This window comes from Pantherophis guttatus, chromosome 13 (genome assembly GCF_059756535.1).
Source record: "Pantherophis guttatus breed Tessera chromosome 13, ASM5975653v1, whole genome shotgun sequence".
Lineage (NCBI taxonomy): Eukaryota > Metazoa > Chordata > Lepidosauria > Squamata > Colubridae > Pantherophis > Pantherophis guttatus.
Genome location: NC_142075.1, coordinates 16,027,355 through 16,050,398, shown reverse-complemented (window position 1 = coordinate 16,050,398; position 23,044 = coordinate 16,027,355). Strand labels below are relative to the sequence as shown.

General features: G+C 43.1%; 1 protein-coding gene across 2 annotated transcripts in view; it reads left to right on the top strand.

Annotated features, from left to right (window-relative positions):
- The window catches only part of EFL1 (elongation factor like GTPase 1), a 69,538-nt gene extending 49,629 nt beyond the window's left edge, over positions 1 to 19,909 (top strand). For both annotated transcript variants that reach the window (XM_034434634.2, XM_034434635.3), the window contains exons 16-20: positions 3,985 to 4,116; positions 5,946 to 6,093; positions 7,492 to 8,495; positions 9,661 to 9,845; positions 19,566 to 19,909. In XM_034434634.2, the coding sequence (XP_034290525.2) occupies positions 3,985 to 4,116; positions 5,946 to 6,093; positions 7,492 to 8,495; positions 9,661 to 9,845; positions 19,566 to 19,754 (1,658 nt within the window). In that variant the 3' untranslated portion in view covers positions 19,755 to 19,909. The remainder of the gene's footprint in view (positions 1 to 3,984; positions 4,117 to 5,945; positions 6,094 to 7,491; positions 8,496 to 9,660; positions 9,846 to 19,565) is intronic.
- Positions 19,910 to 23,044: the final 3,135 nt, after the last annotated feature.

The following is a 23,044-nucleotide window of genomic DNA, read 5'->3' as shown; positions in this document are numbered from 1 at the left end:
AGGTTGCTTCTCTCCTTGATTAGTTTCCACCCATTGCTTCTTGTCCTACCCACAGGTGCTTTGGAGAAGAGCTTGACTCCCTCTTCTTTGGGGCAGCCCCTGAGATATTGGAAGACTGCTATCATGTCTCTCCTAATCCTTCTTTTCATTAAACTAGACATACCCAGTTCCTGCAACGGTTCTTCATATATTTTAACCTCCAGTTCCCTAATCCTCTTTGTTGCTCTTCTCTGCACTGAGTCTCCACATCTTTTTTACATCGTGACAACCAAAACTGAACGCAGTATTTGCAAGTGTGGCCTTACCAAGGCCTTATAAAGTGGTATTAACACTTCACGTAATCTTGAGTCTATCCCTCTGTATATGCAGCCTAGAACTGTGTTGGCTTTTTTGGCAGCTGCTGCACACACATTTGTTTAGTCTTTTGTCCTTTAATTCATGCTTGCAGTCAATTTCTCCTGAGAACCAACCTAGAACTATGTTGACTTTTGTGTTGGCTTTTTTGGCAGCTACTGCACACTGCTGGCTCATATTTAAACAGTTGTCCACTAGGACTCCAAGACTCCAAGTTTGAAATACATTGAAACATACGAATGCTAGGATGTGTAAAAAGTGTATGTGTTTAGTGCAGTGGTGGGATTCAAGTAATTTAACAACCGGTTCTCTGCCCTAATGATTTCTTCCAACAACCAGTTTGCCAAACTGCTCAGAAAGTTAACAACCGGTTCTCCCGAAGTGGTGCAAACTGGCTGAATCCCACACTGGTTTAGTGGAACAATGTTCACCTGCATTATATATTAGAGAAAACTGCCTGCAAAAATACACAGGTTGTCAGAATTTTATCCAAAAGTATACTATTAAAAAAAAGTGCCTACTATCGAGGAATGGACTTTGAAGATGGCCAGTTTTGCAGAGATGGTGAAGATTTCAGCATATTTAAAAGATTGTTCACAAGAGACTTATGAATGGGAATGGAAAAGGTGGATAGAATATGTTCAGAACAAATACCAAACTAGAAAGTACCAAATAGCTTTTATTTGAAAACAATGTATTAGAAATATTTTAATGTAAAGAGATAAAGAGGGAAAATTATATAGGGGGAGGGATGGGTTCAGGTATATATATCAGTATTATTAGTTATGAGTACATAATAGGGAAGTCTGGGGGGGAGGGTTAGGGAGGGCTAGGGAGGACGGGAAGTTTGGGGAGGGAGGTGGGGGGGTGAAAAAAGGGGTGAAAATGTAATTGTAAAACTTTTGCAATAAAAAAAAAAGAAAAAAAAACAAAAAACAAAAAAAAAACAAAAAAAAAGTGCACACAAAAATACACAGTAAATTGCCTTTTTAAAACCAATTCTCCATATAAAGCAGACACAAGAAATAAACCCAAGTAAAATGAGAAACTGGTTAAAAACTAAACTCATATTCATCTCTCTCTCTCTTCCGTTTGAGGATTGGTGCAATTAAAGAAAAATAAAAATAAAAATAAAAAAAACTCCTGATGTAGCCAGAATAAGAAAACAGAAATTGTTTTTGTTGAAAAAGAATCATGTCAATAAACTTTGTTTTGGAGCACTTGCCATTATAATTAGACAGCATGACACACGAGTCTTATTAATAACATCCAGTAATGACAAGCATGTTTGAGCTGTTCCTATTGTTTCTTTTCACGCCATCTGTTCCTACACCCACAATAGTGAAGACTTTTTAATCTGAAAATTGGGAAGAAAAAAAAGGTAATTTACTGGTTGTTCATGCTGTTGCTGGTGGCCTTGAAGTATGATTTCTTTTCTAATTTCCACTTTGGTTAATTTTTACAGCATTTTAAATAGCTTTATTAAACTTAAAATGCCATTCTTGTAGGTGGTGCTTGGTACCATCCAATTATTGCTGGTATTTCAGACTTGATACTTCCGTGTCAATGCAGGATAATAACTGTTATGAACTCATTCGAAAGGAAAATGTACACACCAGGACGTTTACAAAAGGAAGCCCTAGGCTTTGAGAATAATAAGTTCAAGTCTTAGGAACTTCAACTTTAATTATCTGACTGCTTGTTTTGCAAGTGAAATATAAGGATAGCTGAAAAATTCAGCCATTGCATTCTCACTTGGCATTATCCTAAAACGTAATGTTTCTACGGCTTGTTCCATTTCATTATAAACTGCCTGGAGAGCAAATATTTTCAGTACATCTCAGATATGAAGGATAGGGCTACAGTAGTGAAAACTGAAGGAGTCTTATTTGCATCTTCTGTCTAAGGCTCTTGAATATATATATTTTTCAACCATCAGAAAGTCAGTCCAGATGATGAGGGACAGACAAATGCTAAAAAGTGAAGTCTCGCAATTGCAAAGATAAACGCCCTTAAATTCATCACAGTGCTTTGGTTTTTCTCAGCATGACTTTTCCCATTGGGTTGAATGATAGCCATATGGAGCAGTGTCTATCGTTAGGTAAAGGTAAAGGTTCCCCTTGCACATACGTGTTAGTTGTTCCTGACTCTAGGGGGCGGTGCTCATCTCCATTTCTAAGCCGAAGAGGCAGCGTGGTCCGAAGACGTCTCTGTGGTCATGTGGCCGCTGTGACTAAACACCAAAGGTGCACAGAATGCGGTTACCTTCCCACCAAAGGTGGTCCCTATTTTTCTACTTGCATTTTTACATACTTTCGAACTGCTAGGTTGGCAGAAGCTGGGGCAAGTAACGGGAACTCATCCCGCTAGGCAGGGCTAGGGATTCAAACCGCCGAACTGCCGACCTTTCTGATCGACAAGCTCAGCATCTTAGCCACTGAGCCACCACATCCTATCGTCTATCGTCCACGTCTATTGTTAGAGAGACATAAATAAGTCACAGTAGCATCAGCTCAAGAGAGATCAATCATCTTCATTTCGTAATAGTGATAGCAATAGCGCTTAGACTTATACACTGCTTCACGGTGCTTTACAGCCCTCTCTAAGTGGTTTACAGAGTCAGCCTCTTGCCCCCAACAATCTGGGTCCTCATTTTACCCACCTCGGAAGGATGGAAGGCTGAGTCAACCTTGAGCCGGTGAGATTCGAACTGCCAAACTTCTGACAGCCGGCAGTCAGCAGAAATAGCCTGTAGTACTGCATTCTAACCACTGCGCCACCGTAGCTACATCTAAATTTTACACCATCTCTAGACATTATAAAAAGAGAAGAACATAGAGGTATCCAAAGGAGAGGTAAGCAGATAGAAGAAGAGGGCTGATTCCACTCAATTATGTTGAGTGGAGGGGAAAAAAATATTGCAAACAGAGACATAATGAAGAAGGAATTCTGTTCAGAGAGGAATTCCTAGAACAGATTTACCCTGATTTGTGTCTCTTGTATTCCTTTAATTTAGCTAATAAACTTTTTTTAAAATGGGAATTGGAGCATCATTGTGTGTCTGTCCCTCTGTTGGTAATGGGACGGCCTCCCTTGGCTGCAAACATGGAGAATTTGGGATCTTTATTGAACCTCAACATCCAGCAGCTCCAGCCAGCTTGCACAATGGTAAGGGATGCTGGGAGTTGTAGCTCATCAGTCTTTGGAAAGCCAGAGATTCCCTGTCGTTTATAACGGTGCCTTTAGGGAAAACAGTCTTCCCTCCTTGCGGAAAGATGCTTTGCAGCCTCCTCGTTCCTCCGATCTGTACATGCTGTGCTCGTCATAAAAGTAACCTGTAATCCAGTGGTGGGTTCCCCCGGTTCGGTCCGGTTCTTGCAAACCGGGAGTAAAACCGGGTGGGTGGGGAGGAAGCTCCGCCCACCCACCTGGATGTCGTCATAGATGTTCTGTGCATGCGATCCCGTTGCGAACCGGTAGTAAAGGTAAGCAGAACCCACCCCTGCTGTAATCTAAGTTCAAATGTGCCCTGTCTTGTTTTTTTTTTAAAATGTTTTTCCATCGTCTTTAGTGAGGGGAACCGATATTGATGCAATGCGTGTTTTGAATTCCCATTTTGATGCCTTTCAGGAATAGGTGGCTTGCAAGAGTTTGTTTTGAAATCAGCAACCTTGTCTTCCTCTCCGGCTTGTCCACCATTTAATCCGCTCAACTTTGAAGTAACGCCGATCGTACGAGTGGCCGTGGAGCCGAAGCACCCAAGTAAGGATATTCTCTGTTGTATTAAAGACTGTACAGGTAGTCCTCGAGTTACGACCGCAATTGAGCCCAAAATTTATGCTGCTAACTGAAATATTTCTTAAGTGAGCTTTGTCCCATTTTACGGCCTTTTCTTGCCACAGTTGTTAAGTGAATCATTGCATTTGTTATGTTAGTAACATGGTTGTTAAGTGAATCTGGCTTCCTCGCTGACTTTGCTTGCCAGAAGGTCAGTGACCCTGGGACACTGCAACCGTCATAAATAGGAACCAATGGCCAAGCATCCAAATTTTGGTCATGTGATCATGGGGAATACTGCAATGGTCATAAGTGTGAAACGCGGTCACACGTCACCTTTTTCAGTGCCATTGTAACTTTGAACTACAGGAATTGTTGTAAGTCGAGGGCTACCTGTATTTCTATTGGAAGCAGGGTGGATTTGATTTAAATCAAGTCGATTTAAATCACATAAAAAGGCTTGATTTAAATCAACTCGATTTAAATCATAATTTTTAAAGAGCAACTGTCATCTCCGCTCTGGCATTGTGTGAATGCATCAATGCAGTGCATGTTATCTCAGCTTGCAGCGCATGGATTCGTTGAATGAGTTTGCCAAAAATGCAAATATTGCAGAATATGCAGCCTCCTGCTACATAACTACGCTCCATTTCATGCTGACTAAACTAAATTATTAATGTATCTTAAATAGAAAACTACCTTTAGATAGATTTTTACTCCAAGAGCATTTTATTAAAAAAAATTAGATAATAATAAAAATAATTCCGATTTAAATTTTTAAAAAATCTGATTTTTTTAATTTAAAAAAAAAAATCATCGATTTTTATCCACCCTGATTGGAAGCTAGCACACCTCTAAAAAAAGTCAGAAGGGTGGGAAAAATTATGCTTCAGAAATACTACTGGGGTAAGAAAGGAGAAGAATCACCTTGAGATCTAGAGCAGGGGTGTCAAACTCGATTTCATTGAGGGCCGCATCAGGGTTGTGTTTGACCTTGGGGGGCCGGGATGGGCATGGCCAGGGTGGGCGTGGTCACCTCAACGTCACTCGTGTTGGGAGCGCTTGTAGTGGCCCAAGCACTCTTGCCAGTGAAAACGGGCTCCCGAGGTCCGTTTTCGGCTGCAACAGCCTCCTGCAACCCTCTGCCACTGAAAATGGAGTTTGGGAGAGCCACACACCAAAGTTGAAATGCTACCGGTTCGCTCCGGTTCTGGCAAACCGGTAGTGATAAAAGCTACCAGTTCGGGCGAACCGGTAGTAAAAAAAAACGCTTGGGAAGGTAAGTAGATTTCTGACAATCAGCTGCGGTTTAGCTTTGATAGAAAGCAGGAAATACTGCTTTCTAGCGAAGCTAAATCTCGTGGCACAGCTGATCCCCCCCTCCTTGCTGTTCTACTTATCTTCCCGAGCCTCCTTTTGGCTCGTACTGTGCATGCACGCTTGGCGCATAGCGCACATGCACACCCAGCGAACCGGTAGGAAACCGGTTCAGATTTCACCTCTGCCACACACGGCCTTGCCAAGCTGTGTTTTCGCTGGCAGAGGCACCGCAGGTGGTCCTTTGCTGTTTCCAGGGCGGCCCCGCGGGCCAGATCTAAGCACCCCGTCGGCCAGATCCGGCCCCCAGGCTTTGAATTTGGCACCCCTGCTCTAGAGCATTTATTCTAAAGGATGGTCACGGATTTGATGTGACTCTGAACTTAGAATGAAAGATTCCGCTCTCCTGTTCTGCAGCTCTCTTGATATATTGCACGATTCTTTGAAACAAGACGTTTCTAGCGGCGTAGCGTTTGAACATACTTTTGACTTTCCAGGCGAGATGCCTCAGTTGGTTAAAGGAATGAAGCTCTTAAACCAGGCTGATCCCTGCGTGCACATTTTGATCCAAGAGACGGGCGAACATGTCTTAATTACCGCAGGAGAAGTCCATCTTCAGCGCTGTTTGGATGACTTGACCGAAAGGTGGGTTACGGGGGGGAAAAATCAACAGCACGGAAAGGACCCTGCTTAAGGAAATGGCTTTGATGCAGCATTATTAAGGAAGTTAGACTCATAATAATAACTTTATCCCAGGGTAAAAACAGAAAGCTAGGTTGTTCAGTGTCGTCCTCATTCAAATTACAGACAAGTGCTACTACTATGAGATACACTCAGTTTTCGTTTAGCGACCACTTCAGTTAGCAAATACAACTTAATTTAAAAAAAAAAAATTTCTGACCACAGATTTACTATCAAATTTTGTGCATCTGATAATGTTCACTGGAGTGAGAGTACCACTTGTTTAGCTGTACAAGAGAATTTTATCTGAATGAGTTGGCACCAAACAGTGATCTTTGGAGAGTCTCCCTCCCTCCCTCCCCGCCCCCCTCTCACACACACACATCAGTGGTGGGTTGCCCCCGGTTCGGACCGGTTCGCAAGAACTGGTAGTAAAACCGGCGGGAGGCTCCGCCCACCGATCCCGACATCATCAGGAAGCTTCTGCACATGTGCAGAAGCGCATGCGCGCGGCCCCGTTGCGAACCGGTAGTAAAGGTAAGTACAACCCACCCCTGACACACACACTTCCTTAACCTGGTCATTTGAAACATGGTCACTAAGCGAGGATTGGGTCTAGTTGGAGAAGCTGGAAAAGAATCTGTCTTCATCAGGTCATTTACCTAGTTGTCACTGCAGTTAGCTAGTAATGGTTGGGGTGATGACAAATAGATTGCCTTCTGACAATAAACAACATCAGGAATGCTGCAGATTGAAAATTCAAAATAACCTTCCTGTATCCTGTGAGACCAGAAAGCCAAGCTAGAGGTAATTACTAGCCTCATGTGCAATAAAATCAGGGGTGCTATTCAGCAGGTTCTGACAGGTTCTGGAGAACCGGTAGCGGAAATTTTGAGGAGTTCGGAGAACCGGCAAATACCACCTCTGGCTGGCCCCAGAGTGGGAATGGGAATGGCGATTTTGCAATATCCTTCCCCCAGGAGTGGAGAGCGAATGGGGATTTTGCAGTATCCTTCCCCCAGGAGTGGAGAGCGAATGGAGATTTTGCAGTATCGTTTCCCCTTCCACGCCCACCAGGCCACGCCACGCCCACAGAACCGATAGTAAAAAAAAAATGGATTTCACCACTGAATAAAACGTCTTTTCTTTGTGCCCAGTTTTGTAAAAGCAACCATTTTCTTAGAGGCTAGTGCTCTCTTGATGGCACAGTGGGTGTTTTGTTAAGAAAACAGGGCAGAAATATTTTAATACGATCATCCAGAAACTCTATGTTGGGATCAGGTGATAATGAGTGTTAACTTACCAGTAGACTTAAACCGTTGTCAAGACAAGATTCGAGCTTTTTTTTTTGGCTTTCCATAGGTTTGCCAGGATAAAAATCAGCGTCTCAAAGCCCATCATCCCCTTCCGAGAAACCATCACAAGACCTCCTAAATTGGATATGGTGAACGAAGAAATCGGAAAGCAGCAGAAAGTCGCCGTCATACACCAGAGCAAGGAGGAGCAGAATAAAATCCCCGAAGGGGTCCAAGTGGATTCAGACGGACTCATAACAATATCCACGCCAAACAAATACGCCACCCTTAGCGTACGAGCGACGCCGTTGCCGGAGGAAGTCACCCAACTGCTGGAGGAAAACAGCGAATTGATTCGAACCATCGAGCTGCTTACCTCTTCTCTCAACGAAGACAAGAAAACCGAGGAGATGAACCAGAAAACGCTCAGCCGGATACAGGAGTTCAAACAGAAACTAGAACAAAACCTTCCCGGCCGGAAATGGAGAAATGCTGTGGATGGAATCTGCTCCTTCGGACCTCGAAAATGCGGACCTAACATCTTATTGAATAGATGCGAAGGCTACCAGAGGTCTGTCTGGCAGTGCCTCAAAGGCGTCAAGCCGACCAAAGAAGCCGGTCTGTATCGGGATTTTGACAACAGCATCATCAGTGGGTTTCAGTTGGCTACGCTCTCTGGACCGATGTGTGAAGAGCCATTGATGGGCGTCTGCTTTTCGTTGGAGAAATGGGACATGAGCAGATTCGCGGAGCAGATGTCACTCAAGAGGCAAGATTCCGAGGAGGGGAAGGCTACGGAAGAGGGCGGAGGCGAAGAGGAACCTCCCTCTCCGTCGAGGGCGGAGACTCGACCCGTTTCTGAAAACGAACCCCAAGAGGACGAGAGGTGCAGCCTAAAATCACTGAACAAGCGCAAAGGGGAGACGTTAAATGCAGACTGCTATGGCCCTTTCTCAGGCCAACTGATTGCAACCATGAAGGAAGCGTGCCGCTACGCCATGCAGGCCAAGCCCCAGAGGCTTATGGCCGCCATGTACACCTGTGAAATTATGGCAACAGCGGAAGTCCTAGGTAACAAAGACCAAAATAAATGCAACCGGTATAATCAAGAGAGTTGTCCTCGACTTACGGCCACAATTGAGCCCAAAATTTCTGTTGCTAAGTGAGACACTTTTAAGTGAGCTTTGCCCCATTTTACGACAGTCCTTGCCGCAGTTATTAAGTGAATCGCCGCAGTTGTTAAGTTAGTAACCCGGAGGTTAAGAGAATCTTGCTTTTTTCAGGGCTGTTGCAACTTAGTGCAATCACTAAGTGACGGTCGTAAGCGGAGGACTATTAAGTCACTATGTGAACCGTCGTAAGCATAGGACTGTTTACCTGAAGAATGACATCTGTAGAAGGAGGGGGTGGTTAGAGGGGGTGTTTGCTTAGCACAAGGTTTTTCAAACGTGGCAACTTTAAGATATGTGGGCTTCAATTCCTAACATTCTCATTTTGCAATGACCAACATTTACCTGAGCAGATTATCTACCTATGTAAAGTATTAGAACTGAAAAAAATAATTTAATAAGCGACAATATGTAGATCAACATTCCCCAATCTAGGTCCCTTTCAAATATTTTTGGGCCGCTGTGCCTACGAATTGACTGATTAGCAGTTGAGTAGATCTGGATGGTGGCGAACTGATTTAATTAATTCAATTTGGTACGGCCGCCCACTCCCAAAAAAATCAATTGGCGAAGGATGATTTATAATGTTTGTTATGTGAGTTATTTTTATTTAACTTCCCAAATGCCTTGTCCCTTGTGTGATTGCTAAGATTGCACTGCGAACAGCATTTGCTCCAACCCTGAGCGTCCCCCCTCCTCCTTTTCAAAATCTTTTCTACATTCTCGATTATAGCTTGCCATTAATACTATTTCTTGATACTTTGCCTGCTTCTTTTGCTGTATGTATTAATTAGGCTTCTTAGTTCAGTAAATATATATCTGAGGAGTCAGTGCTGCTCTCTGAACTTGGTTGCTTTCTTGCAGGCATTTCATTATCCAAACTGATGATGTTACCTAGTATGGTAATGAAATGTCTGCAAGAAAACAAGCAAGCTCAGAGAGCACCAAGGACCCTTCACTTCAATCCTGAGTTACAAATGCTCACCTTTATTGGTAACTTATTATCTCTGAATGGCCAAATAGTTGGTGGGAAGGCCAATGAAATAATATCACCCATGTTTTGGCAGGTCGTGTTTATGCCGTCCTATCCAAGCGTGTCGGCCGAGTATTGCAAGAGGAGATGAAGGAAGGGACGGACATCTTTATCATCAGGGCATTATTGCCAGTAGCAGAGAGTTTTGGTTTTGCGGATGAAATCAGGAAGAGAACTAGCGGTCTGGCCAGTCCACAGCTGATCTTCAGTCACTGGGAGGTAAAATTTCTTTTCACCCTCTTTATCAATCGATGCAAGATTTCCTATGGTTGCGTAATAAAGGGGGTGGGGGGAAAGACCATGAAGAGTGGTCAGGATTTTTAAAATTTGCTATTTGATGTTATAGAGCCATGATGGCGAACCCATGGCATGCGTGCCACAGGTGGCACGCGGAGCCATATCTGTGGGCACACGAGCGTTGCCATAGCTCAGTTCCAGCATGCATGTGTGCACCAGCCAGCTGATTTTCGGCCTTTTGGGCCCACCGGAAGTCAAGAAACAGGCAGTTTCCGGCCTCTGGGTGAGGTGGGAAGGCTGTTTTCGCCCTCCCCAGGCTCCTAGAAAGCCTCTGGAGCCTGTGGAGGGTGAAAAACGGGCCTTCCAGTCCCACCAGTAGTCCAGAAACGGGCCGTTTCCGGTCTCTGGGTTGGTGGGGGAGGCCGTTTTCGCCCTCCTCAGGCTCCAAGAAAGCCTCTGGAGCTTGGGGAGGGCGAAAAACGGGCCTACCGGGCCCACTGTGCCATCACATGCCAAAAGCAGGGGGAGTGCGGAGGGGTCGTGAACACATGCGCGAGGGGGTGCATTGAATTATGGGTGTGGGCACGTGTGCGTGCGTCCCCCTGCCAGACCCCTGCTTTTGGCATGCAACGGCAAAAGGGTTAGTCATCACTGTTATAGAATTTTGTTCAGATCTGCCACAGCTTGAACCTCTAAGTAGAAACGATCCTTGGCTCCATTGGTTGAGAAAGGTATAGTTTTATTAGAAAATGTATTGCAGTAATGCAAAGCCAGAACTGAGAATCACGCGCCAAAATTCCTAAATTCTACTTTTCCCTCCCTTCACTGTCTCTCATCGCCTGCCCTGTGTAACCAATTAGGTTCAAGCAAGATGTTTTTTTTTATAAACAGCCAGTCCAAGCATGCTTTGGTATGCAGCTCCCTCCTTCCTCTAGCTGGGTGACCTTGAGGCAGCCTCTGGAGGAGATAACAGCATTTACTTTCGTTTCCCCAAGCATTCCCCCCTCCCCTTCATTTCCCCTCCCCACAATTCATGGCAGATTGTCACCACATAGCAGTGAAGCACAAGCAAGCATAAGGTGGGAGCTGACATCTGTGAGTTTTGCCTATTGTGAGCTTCTATTAAGGATCCACTAGTATCAGGCTGTCAGCGGTGACCAGCAACAAGGCGAAAATATTGCCAAGTTCTCTTGGTTATTTTTTTCCACTAAGTATAGAAATCAGGCTTCCATTGAGAAAGATCGGTTTCCATTTTCCTCCAGAAATCCATTCCTTTCTTTGTATAGTTACCAAATGAAAAGAAAGCAGAATCGAAATATTTTCCTTCCTTATCTGCTGGCAGGTAAAACATAATCGTTTAACGAAATTGATGGTCAATAGATTTACGACAGAGAAAGGGAATCCTACATTATGCCAATCAAAATTAGCTCGACGAACTTTCAGCCACAAAATGTGCTGAGGATGGAGTAGATCAATTTTAAAAGATAACTGTACAACATAATAACCAAAGATATTGTGGTAGCTAAAGAGGTCGTGTGGAAAAGAGCTGCGTTTAGCCAAAATCAGGAGTCTGGTAGCATCTTTTTCCGACAGAACACATTTTATTAAAAGCTATAAACTTGTCATGAATTACAGCTTGCTTCATCGAATGTTTGGAATGGCTAAACTGATGTAGGATTTAAATTAGAGTGAGATGGAGGAAGGGAGGGAAGGGAAAAGAGGTTGATTATGGAGAGGCAGTTTACCTGTGGTACAGCTTATAAGTACCGTATCAATCAACACTTGTAAAGGGGTCAAAAACACATTGTGTTTGATGAGATCTTCTGTGATGTTTAAATAGAATTTGTCCTGTAAGGGGACTTCCTAGAGCCGTGATGACGAACCTATGGCACCCATATCAGGGGGCACCCGAGCTCAGCTCCGGATGATTTTCGAGCCTTCTGGGCCCGCCAGAAGTTGGCAAACAGGCTGTTTCCGGCCTCCGGAGGAGCTCGGGAGGGGGAGGTCATTTTCACCCTCCCCAGGCTCCTAGGGAGGCTCTGGAGCCTGGGGAGAGCAAAAAACGGGCTTTCCGGTCCCACCGGAAGTCGGCAAATGGGCCATTTCCAGCCTCTGGAGGGCCTCCGGGGGTGGGGGGGAGGCTGTTTTCGCCCTCCCTAGGCTACTAGAGAGGCTCTGGAGCCAGGGGAGAACAAAAAACGGACCTACTGGCCCCACTGTGCCATTGTGTGCCAAAAGCGGGGAGGGGGATGTTATGCACGCATGCACAGGGGGTGGTGTGCATAGAATTATGGGTGTGGACACACGTGCATGTGATACCCCCTCCCCCCCCCCACTTTTGGCATGCGATGGCAAAAAGGTTAGCCATCATTGTCCTAGAGTCTTTATCAAGATCCCTATTGATGGATCTCTGAGCTCCTTAAGCATAGCTGGTATTTAGTCAACAAATTAACTGGCGAAGCTATCCTTTTTTAAAAGGATTTTTTTTTTTAGGCGTTAGACTATTTCCAAATGCCGAAATAGATACAGTAAATTCTAACGTCTCTTTGTGGGATGATCAGAGCAATAAAATAAATGGATCCCGTACAATTCCCCCAGTTTCTTATCTCTTAACCATTCTTAAACTGTATTTTTCTCAAACCGTGTAATTTACAATCAAGAGGTTTTTGAGTGGGAAGAGGTTTTAAGGAACAGAGAAGAATAGAATGACACCCATTTTCTAAGATGGAGTTCATTTGCGATCTATTCCCCCCCTCCCTCCCTCTCTTTTTCTCTCTTTTTGAGCCCTGCGTGAAAAAAATGCAGGCATAGGTGCAAAATAATTCTTCTCAGGTGGCTTGTAGCTCTGCCTGTATTAACAAAGAACCTCTTCCTAAGTGCCTTGTATAAGACTGTGCTTCTGTTTTCCTGAGCATAATTTTAAAATTCAGGATATATCACACACTTCCCCTGGCGTTAGAATTGACACTCTTAACTTAAATCTCTCCCCCCCACTACACACACACACACACACACACACACACACACACACACACACACACACACCTTTCTTCCATTTCTATTTGCTTGACTGGCACCAAGGAAAACAATAGCAGGCAGGGTTTATTAAAAATAGGACTGCTGTTTTTGCCGTCATCCTCAACGGATCTGAATACTTCCCCTGATCTGCTTCTTAAGCACCATTTGGAATGCCACAGAGTTGACGTTTCCAGTTGCTACCAGTGAATATAATCAGGGGTGGGCTTCAGTTCCTTTAGCAACGACTTCGCTGCCCCGTTGCTGGGTGGGCGTGGCCATGGTGGGCATGGCCTAGTCAGGTGCCTGCATCATGGCAGGAGGGAGGGGGGTGTTTCGCCCTCCCCAGGCTCCGGAGGGTTTCTTCAAACCTCCGGGAGGGCAAAAACTGCTTCCCCCGGGGTCCGGAGGCCCTCCAGAGGCTGGAAACAGGCATGCCTATGAATGTCCGAAACTTCTGGGAGGCCTGTTTTTCGCCCTCCCCAGGCTCCGGAGGCTTTCCTCGAGCCTCCGGGAGGGTGAAAACAGCTTCCCCCGGGGTCCAGAGACCCGTTTCCGGATTTCTGGAATCTCCGATAGGCCTGTTTTTTTGCCCTCCAAGACCCTCCACGCAGCCCTGCACTTACCTGGAATGATGAATGGGCCGCGTGGAGACTGGGGAGGGGAGGGCCAAGTGGGCTGGGCCAGGGGTGGCATTTGGGGGTTCGCCAAACCCCAGCGATCCTTGGCTAGAGGATCACCCGAACCCTGCCGAACCCCCAGGAGCCCACCCCTGAATATAATTCAGTTGGAAGGGATGGGAATTTCTCATACCCCACCAGGAATAGCTTCCTTCCTTCCTTCCTTCCTTCCTTCCTTCCTTCCTTCCTTCCTTCCTTCCTTCCTTCCTTCCTTCCTTCCTCCCTCCCTCCCTCCCTCCCTCCCTCCCTCCCTCCCTTTCTTTCTTAAATTGGTATGCCGGCCATCTCTCTACCAGGCGACTTTATCTAGGTCAGGTTAAGACCACAGCTGCAAAGCCCCTCATCTCTGGGGAGTTTTCTCTGTCATTGGTTTCCCCTAACAAAGAGGGCCAGCATTATAACAAATCCAGACCCTATTTAGAGGCACATGAAGCTTCTTTATAATGTGGTGGGATTTATTTATTTTATTTTATTTATTTATTTATTAAACATTTATGCTGCCCATCTCCCCTATAAAGTGACTCTGGGCAGTCTACCTCTTCCTTTCTTGTCAAATGTTTCATTGCTACATATATCACTTCCTGCAGGGGTGAAACTCACTTACTTTCCCTACCGGTTAGCGGCATGTATACATAAATGTGTGCGTGCCACGCATGTGCAAAGACTTTGTCGCATGCGCAGAGGCTGAAAATCATCGCAAAAAAGGGACGTCATGACATTCGTGTGGGTGGGCGGGGCTTTCGTGCAGTCGGTCCTACCGTAGCGCGCGATCTGGAAAGAAGCGGCTGAATTTCACCCCTGACTTCCAGAATCGAAATATTTATTTATCGATTATTTAATTCCCCGTCTTCGTTTTATATATATATATATATATATATATATATATATATATATAAAACCTTGGTAGTACAGTGGTCTAAGGCACCCTGTTATTAAGCTGGTTATTAAGACCAGCTGCCTGCAATTACTGCAGGTTCGAATCTCGCCAAGGCTCAAGGTTGACTCAGCCTTCCATCCTTTCTAAGGTAGATAAAATGAGGACCCAGATTGTGGGGGCAATAAGCTGACTTTGTATAAATATACAAAAGTATGAAGGCTATTGCTTAACGCATTGTAAGCCGCCCTGAATCTCTGGAGAAGGGCGGCATATAAATCAAATTAGAAAAAAATAATAATAACTCAAGGTGGAAAACAGACCAAATACGCCTTCCCTCCTTCTAGTTTCCTCATAGTAACAACTCTGTGCGGTGAGTTGGGCTGAGACAGAGTGACTGGCTCAAAGTCACCCAATGAACTTTCATGCCTAAAACGGGACTAGAACTCACTAGCTCTTGGTGATTGGCCCAAAGTTACCCAGCTGGCTTCCATTCCTAAGGAAGGACTAGAACTCACCGTCTCCTGGTTTCTAGCCTGATGCCTTAACCACTAGACCTATATATATGTATATGTATATGTATATGTATATGTATATGTATATGTATATGTATATGTATATGTATATGTATATGTATATGTGTGTGTGTGTGTGTGTGTGTGTGTGTGTGTGTGTGTGTGTATACGTTTGTAATCATAGATGACAACATAGTACAATGAAGAGTAACCATAAAGTAAAAATACAGGGCAAAAAACACAAGGAAGCTTCCCCATAAAATTTTGATTAAAATATAACTTTCTTAAATGTTTACCTTTCATTGCAATATTAGTAAATTCTGTAAATAATATAAGTCATCCTAAAACAACTACTAAGTGCAAAAACTAAAAATCAACCTGTTCTCTTTCTAAGTTTAAAAGATGATAAAATAAAAAACTGATTGATAGCTGTCATGGAGAATTCTGTAGCTTTTGTAGCAGTGATTTTTGTTTTTATCAGACCAGTTTTTTATTCTTAATAAATCACAGAAAATGAATTCAAAGCTAGATATAGATGTAATTCAGGGAAAAGATGATATCTTACCGCAGCACAGTTGTGTAATGTTGTAAATTATCAATAACCCATAACACTATTATTAATTTTAGCAAATTTAACTATACCTGTCAAAAGTGCATCATGTATGCCTGAAGCTCATTCAGTTATCTACTTGATTGCAAAATCCTGATATCTATAACTCATGTTGGGCCACTAGTCCTACGATATCAGAATTTAATTTGGGTCCATGATTTAATACCATTTTGACATTGTATAATTTATTATTTCCTGTTTCTTGAAAATTTACTTTCTTTAGCTGTTTTTCCAGCTGCTGGGTTGGTTTAAATATATTGCCAGCTATCAGATTTTATTATAAGCCCGTTTTTATTCCTACTTTTAATAAACTCATGTTTTGTAGGGAGATTTTCTGCTAGAGACAGCTGATTTTTTTTTTATTATCAATTCCTGAGCTGCTTATGGCTGTGATATAGACTTGCTCACAGATTAACAACAGCCTTTGCATTATTTTTATGGGAAGATAAATTACAATAGGGGGGCACAGTGTCAATGTCAGGGCTCCAATATCTCAGGGGCTGCCACAAAGAAGAGGGATTCAAGCTATTCTCCAAAGCACCTGAGGGCAGGACAAGAAGCAAAGGGTGGAAAGTAATTAAGGAGAGAAGCAACTTAGAACTAAGGAGAAATTTCCTGACAGTGAGAACAATTAATCAGTGGAACAACCTGCCTCCAGAAGTTCTGGGTGCTCCATCAGTGGAGGTTTTTAAGAAGATGTTGGATAACCATTTGTCTGAAGTGGTGTAGGGTTTCCTGCCTAAGCAGCGGGTTGGACTAGAAGACCTCCAAGGTCCCTTCCAACTCTGTTATTCTATTCTATTCTATTCTATTCTATTCTATTCTATTCTATTCTATTCTATTCTATTCTATTCTATTCTATTCTATTCTATTCTATTCTATTCTATTCTATTCTATTCTATTCTATTCATATGTTGTGTTTTCTTTTTTTTTATTTCTGAGTTTTTGCCTGTCATGCTTTCTTTAAACATCTGGTTTCAACAAATCTGGAGAACTTGACTAAGCGGCCAGTCAGTGAGATCCAAGGCCAGGATTTCATCAGGCGTAAATTTCATTGGGGAATCTCACGTGGCGAGATTGAATTGGAATAACCACACAGCACACACGAAGGCCATATAGATCATAAAGTAGATATTGTGTGGTTAAGCCTATCCATGCTTTGGAAAGCTACTCGCTGGTTATTTTATTTAACTTTCCCCGTCACCTTTTAGTACAATAGCAGTGTACAAAAGAGAAAGATTACTGCAGTTCAGGATGATTTTTCCCCCCCTCTCTTAAGAGGCTTGGTGAGTGACAGTTGAACTAGTTTTATAGATGCCCGAATATGGTTTTAATTAATCCTTTTTTAAGCAATGTATTTGCCTGCTCTTCCATAGTGTGTACAGCTAGTCCTCAACTTACAACAGTTCATTTAGTGACTGTTCAAAGTTAACAACGGCACCAAAAAAAGTGACTTATGACCGTTTTTCACACTTATGACCGTAGCAGCATCCCACTTGGCAAATTTCTCACTTAGCGACAGGAATTTTGGGTCCAGTTGTGGTCTTTAAGTTGAGGACTACCTGTACACTTTGCTTATAATTTCACTCTAATTAGCCTTAACCAAGAAAGGCAAGATTTAAGCACGCCTCCCAAATGATGTCACTCCCATCATCCTCTGCCTTGGAAGAGCAATGTCCAGAAATCAAGAGTGATGGGATTAGGAATCCACCCCATTTAGTTTATATAGTAGCTAGATGCCAGGTGAAATTGGTTGGGTAAATAAACAGAGTTGTAGACATTCATAAACTGAGGGCCTGTTTGGCAAGGAGGGGAAACTATTATTCTTGAAATATATTTACCAGTATTTAACTGGGGGGTACAATCTACACCTATGTTTCTTTTTTTTAATGCCCACTTTAAAAAAAAAAAACTTATTGAGCAAGAAATCCTACCCCCCCCCCACCCCATCAAATTTGGCTAGCACCAGTTTAAAGAAGACTCAGTCGTAAGCAAAAAAAGTGAGATTATTTTGGCTCCTGCGAGAAAAGTCAACGTGCACTCCTGCCAGCAAATTTGAATTAGAAACAGATACCCTTCAGTGCCAAGAGGCAGCCTATGCCTTTCATTTTTGACTCTGCTGCAGAATACATTGGAGTATTGGAAGCCGATGGGTCTTCTCGGCAAAAGAGGAGCTGTGTCTCGAGATTACGGGTGAGGGAGGAGGACCATTTTTCTTTGCTGCTGTTCCAAAACGAGCACCCGGAAGCTCTCTTTCCTTCAGCCTTTCTCCTAGGCCAGTGTTTCTCACAGCCTTGGAAGCTTGAAGATGGGTGGACTTCAACTCCCAGAATCCCCCAGCCAGCAGCACTGCCGGCTGGGGGATTCTGGGAGTTGAAGTCCACCCATCTTCAAGCTACCAAGGCTGTGAGAAACACTGGCCTAGGCAGTCTCATTTCGTAAGGTTTGTTCCACGCGCCTCCCTCAGTCGTTTAAAAACCGCAGCACAACCCTTCCAAAGACATTCACACTTGCTGCCTGTGTTTCTTCGGGATTCCTGTATTCTCTCCAAGTCACCACAGCCAAGGACAGCTCTCCCCAGCCGGTGGCCTCGAATTCCAGATGTGATCAGACTAAAAACTCCCTGAATTTCACACTGAGCATTCCGGGGGCTTTCTTTGTCTCTCTATCTCTCTTCAATTTGACTGTCTTTCTATATAGCCAGACTTCAAATAAATCCTGGCGGTGCGCAAGATACGAAGCAGTTCCTCGAGGGCAGGAAAACGGAGATAAAAGAGTGAAATGAAATAAGCAAGTGGCAGCCGATGTAGAAAATGGCAGGTTGAGGAAAGCTGGTGCATAGGTCAAGGAGAAGCTCCTTGGAGTTCTACTTTCAAGTGGTGTCTTTAGATTTTGTTTATCCTCTGGCTGCCCAACTGGAGAATTATAATTTTCAAGCTGTTCTTCCTTCCTCTGATTAAACTGCTCTTCATAACAAAGGTAAAGGTTTCCCCTCTCCAGTCGTGTCCAACTCTATTTTTTTTTAAAAAAAACTTATTAACAATACAAATTAAAAACAGTGGACATAGTGTGACGCCTCCGGTTTAAACATTTTCATCAAATTTTACCTTATAATTGATACACTTCCTTATCCCTATACAAGTTTACACTAATTATCACATTTCAAATATATAGATTCTTTCATCTGCAAAGTTACGTCGATATCCAATTCAATGGTATCTAACATAGCAAATTGACATAAAAACTTCTAAACATTTAACTCATCAGTGATACTTTATCCCAGCATTCCTCCTCTTCTCCAGTCAATAATAAAATTTGTTCCAGATTTCATAATACTCTGATTCATTCTTATCTTTAAGTTCCAAAGTCAGTCTGTCCATTTCCGCACAAATTAATATTTTAGCTAACACTTCTTCTTCTGTGGGGCTCTCTTTGTTTTTCCATTTTTGTGCAAAAGCCAATCTTGCTGCTGTTAAACTATGTAGCATTAGATAAATTGTGCCCTTGTTGTATTTGCCCCCTATAATGCCCAGTAAAAAGAATTCTTGTTTTGCTTCTATATTTTGCGTTAATATCTCTTCTAACCATTGTTTTATCTGGTGCCAAAATTTTGTGGCTTTTGGGCATTCCCACCACATATGGTAAAAAGTCCTTGGCATTGTCTCACACTTCCAACACATCAATGCAATCGTGTCCAACTCTAGAAGGTGACAATCATCTCCATTTCTTAGCCGAGAGAGTCAGTGTTGTCTGAAGATATTTCTGTGGGTCAAGTGGCCAGCATGATAATATGTTGAGGCACATGGAATGCTGTTACCTTCCCAATGAAGTGGTACTTATTTATCTTCTTGCATTTCCATTCTTTTGAATTGCTAGGGTGGCAGGAGCTGGAGCAAGGAACGGGAGCTCACCCTGTCACGCAGTGCTTGGGTCTTGGAACTACCAACCTTCCGGTCAACAAAGCCAACAATCCTCTTAACCACTCTTTCCTACTCTTCCTTTTTCCAGGTCATTTCAGACGATCCATTTTGGGTACCCACCACCGAGGAGGAGTATTTGCACTTTGGGGAGAAAGCCGATTCCGAGAATCAGGCTCGCAAGTACATGAACGCTGTGAGGAAGCGGAAGGGATTGTATGTAGAAGATAAAATTGTGGAACACGCTGAGAAGCAGAGGACTCTCAGTAGAAACAAATAACTTCTTCGGCTTTTGCTTTTTTCCTTAAAAACAGGCCAATCAGCTTCGGTTCCAGAGGTTTAAAAAAGCCACCTTGGAGGTGCTGAGCTCTATGGCTTCCCTTACTCTTGGTTGTCTGTGGCTCGAGTTTGAATAAACCGAAGCTTTCTATTTTCCTTCTGGTGGACTTCCAAACTTTCTGCCTTCTGGAAACACTTTTCACGTCAACTCAGTCAGCCAAGGAATGTCTGCCGATCTGCCACAGAATCCCCACATAAGCCCGGGGTGGTAGGTCTGCCCTCTTTTGTCAGATTAAATCAGGTCAAAAAACAGTAACGGATGAAAAAAAGTACCCTTGATCCAACAGCAGTGTTTTTAGAAATACAATTGCAACTAAAGTGGTTTTATATTTTTTTGAGGCAGTTATTAGTCAGTGCCATCTGAACAGTCACTTTTGGGATGCCTCTTCTAACCTGAGGCCTGCACTATTTGTGCAGTCTAAAAACAAAATACATTTTTGATGAGAATTATTTCATTGCACATACAGATGTATTTATTTAACAGAATAACAGAGTGGGAAGGGGGCCTTGGCCCTGCTGATAGGATAAGGTAGGATAGAATAGGATAGGATAGGATAGGATAGGATAGGAGAGGAGAGGAGAGGAGAGGAGAGGAGAGGAGAGGAGAGGAGAGGAGAGGAGAGGAGAGGAGAGTTGGAAGGGACCTCAGAGGTCTTCTAGTCCAACCCCCTGCTCAGGCAGGAATCCCTATACCATTTCAGACAAATGGTTGTCTAATGTCTTCTTAAAAACCTCCATTGATGAAGCACCCACAACTTCTGAGGACAAACCATTCCACTGATTAATTGTTCTCCCTGTCAGGAAATTTCTCCTTAGTTCTAGGCTGCTTCTCTCCTTGATGAGTTTCCACCCATTGCTTCTTGTCCTGCCCTCAGGTGCTTTGGAGAATAGCTTGACTCCCTCTTCTTTGTGGCAGCCCCTGAGATATTGGAACACTGCTATCATGTCTCCCCTAGTCCTTCTTTTCATTAAACTAGACATACCCAGTTCCTGCAACCGTTCTTCATATATTGAAACGCTGCTTTATGGCTTCTTTGTTTATTTATGCTTTGTGGAGATATTTTTGTCCCATCCTTCTGCTTCAGACGCCACTCTCCCCAGCTAGTTGATTTCAAACAGCAGGAAATTAACAGCTTTTAAAAGAAGAACAAAATAACATTTAAAAAAATATATAGAAAGTTTCAACAGGAATGAAAATAGAGAGGGAGCAGATAAATATATTCAAGGATAACGTACGTTCCCATCATTACTCAATTAGATAACATCATCGTTGTACAATGAAACTTCTGCAAGGAAAACAGCCAAGCTCAGAGAGTATCAAAGATCCTTCATTTGAACCCAGAGCTGCAAATAGAGTTTATTTATTTATTTATTTATTTATTTATTTATTTATTTATTTATTTATTTATTTATTTATTTATTTATTTATTTATTTATTAATTAATTAGATTTATATGCCGCCCTTCTCCGGAGACTCAGGGCAGCTTACAATGCATTAAGCAATACTTCATACTTTTTGTATATACCTGCTTAGTAGGGCTTTCACCCTCCCCACCCCCAAGCGGTGTTCTTTTTTTATACAAAGTCAGCTTATTGCCCCCACAATCCGGGTCCTCATTTTACCTACCTCGAAAGGATGGAAGGCTGAGTCAACCTTGAGCCTGGTGAGATTTGAACCTGCAGTAATTGCAGGCAGCTGGCTACTAAGTGCTACTTTAACAGCACTTAGTCCACTGCGCCACCCAGGCTCTTAACTCTTGGAGTTAAAGCCCCAACACATTTGGAAGGCACTAGTTTGAGAGTGGTTTCCTTCCCTCTCGAAGAGGAGGCTTGTGCTAATTGTGCAATTGCCACCATATTCTTAAAGTGACACCAAGTGACATCAAGGCTGTTAAGTTGATTCCCTGAACCCTGTATTGGAAATGCAGATCCAGCTGTCTTGGCTGGATTCTCATTTAAGGAAAGCGGGTCAGTTTTTTCGAAGTGTCCCAGCCTAGGAAGGATTTCTCAGAGAAGTCAAGTTTCGGTAACGACTATTCCCATACAACAAAATCATCCTTGAATCAACCCAGCTTCTTCCACTTTCTATTTTTAAAAGTACATTTCATTAGTCGGATACAACACCTTCTATGCATGTGGCATTTCTCAAGGAGCAGATTTGACAGGTGCTTCTCCCTGGGGGCTTCCAAGCTAAAACAGGCACAGAAAAATAACAGTACAAAGGTAGGAGGCAGACTGGAAATTTGAGAAGAACGTACAGCTATTTCAGTTACCTGTAGTTTGATTTAGTTGCTTCTCGAGCAGCGCACACGAAGGGGAACTGCTCAGTTTTCTATTGTATTTTTGCCAAAGAATATCCATAATGAACGGTGTCCTTGATTAACCCTTCCTTAGATGTAGATTGAATTCCAGGGACCAGGTTTACATTACAAAGCATTTCGAGCATTGAATATTCTTTCCTTTTACAGATTTTACATCTTGGCATCTGGGCATCAGCCTTTGTATTTTAAGACATAGAACCTGCATCACGAGCACTCGAAATTTAAATTTGTGAAAACTTAGTGGAAATTGTTTATTCTCAGGGAACCTGAGTGTAGGGCCAAAACCACTTTCAGGTTTTTTCCTGCTCAAAATTTCCGCTACCGGTTCTCCGGAACCTGTCAGAACCTGCTGGATTTCACCCCTGAGCTATTTTAAGGATTTGCAAGCAGGTGCTTGCTTTATATTCTCTGAAGCATCTTGAAGAAATCAAATCTACACAGCCTGGAGCCTCTTTAGATACTGCTAAAAATACTGATGGCCACCCGTAAACATGGTGCTTCCATTCTCTGCAAGCTGCAAAAACGAATTCCTTTTCAATTGATTGGGAAATGATTTTTAATGTTTAAATATTTTTAAAGAGATACGGAACAATTCACGTTAGGGTAGCAAGGCTGAAGAAAGGCTATGGGCCTAAGCATTAGAAACCATCCCCACCCCCGGGGTGAAATGCTACTGGTTCGCTCCAATTCGGGCGAACCGGTAGTATAAAAACTACCAGTTTGGGCGAACCGGTAGTAAAAAAAAATGCTTTAAAAAGATTCTGATGATCGCGCAGCACAGCTGTGATCGTCGGAACCTCTTTTTTTTTATTTTTTTAAAGCATTTTTTTTACTACCTATTTGCCTGAACCGGTAGTAAAAAAATGCTTTAAAAAAGTTAAAAAAAAAAGTTGGCCACACCCACCCAGTC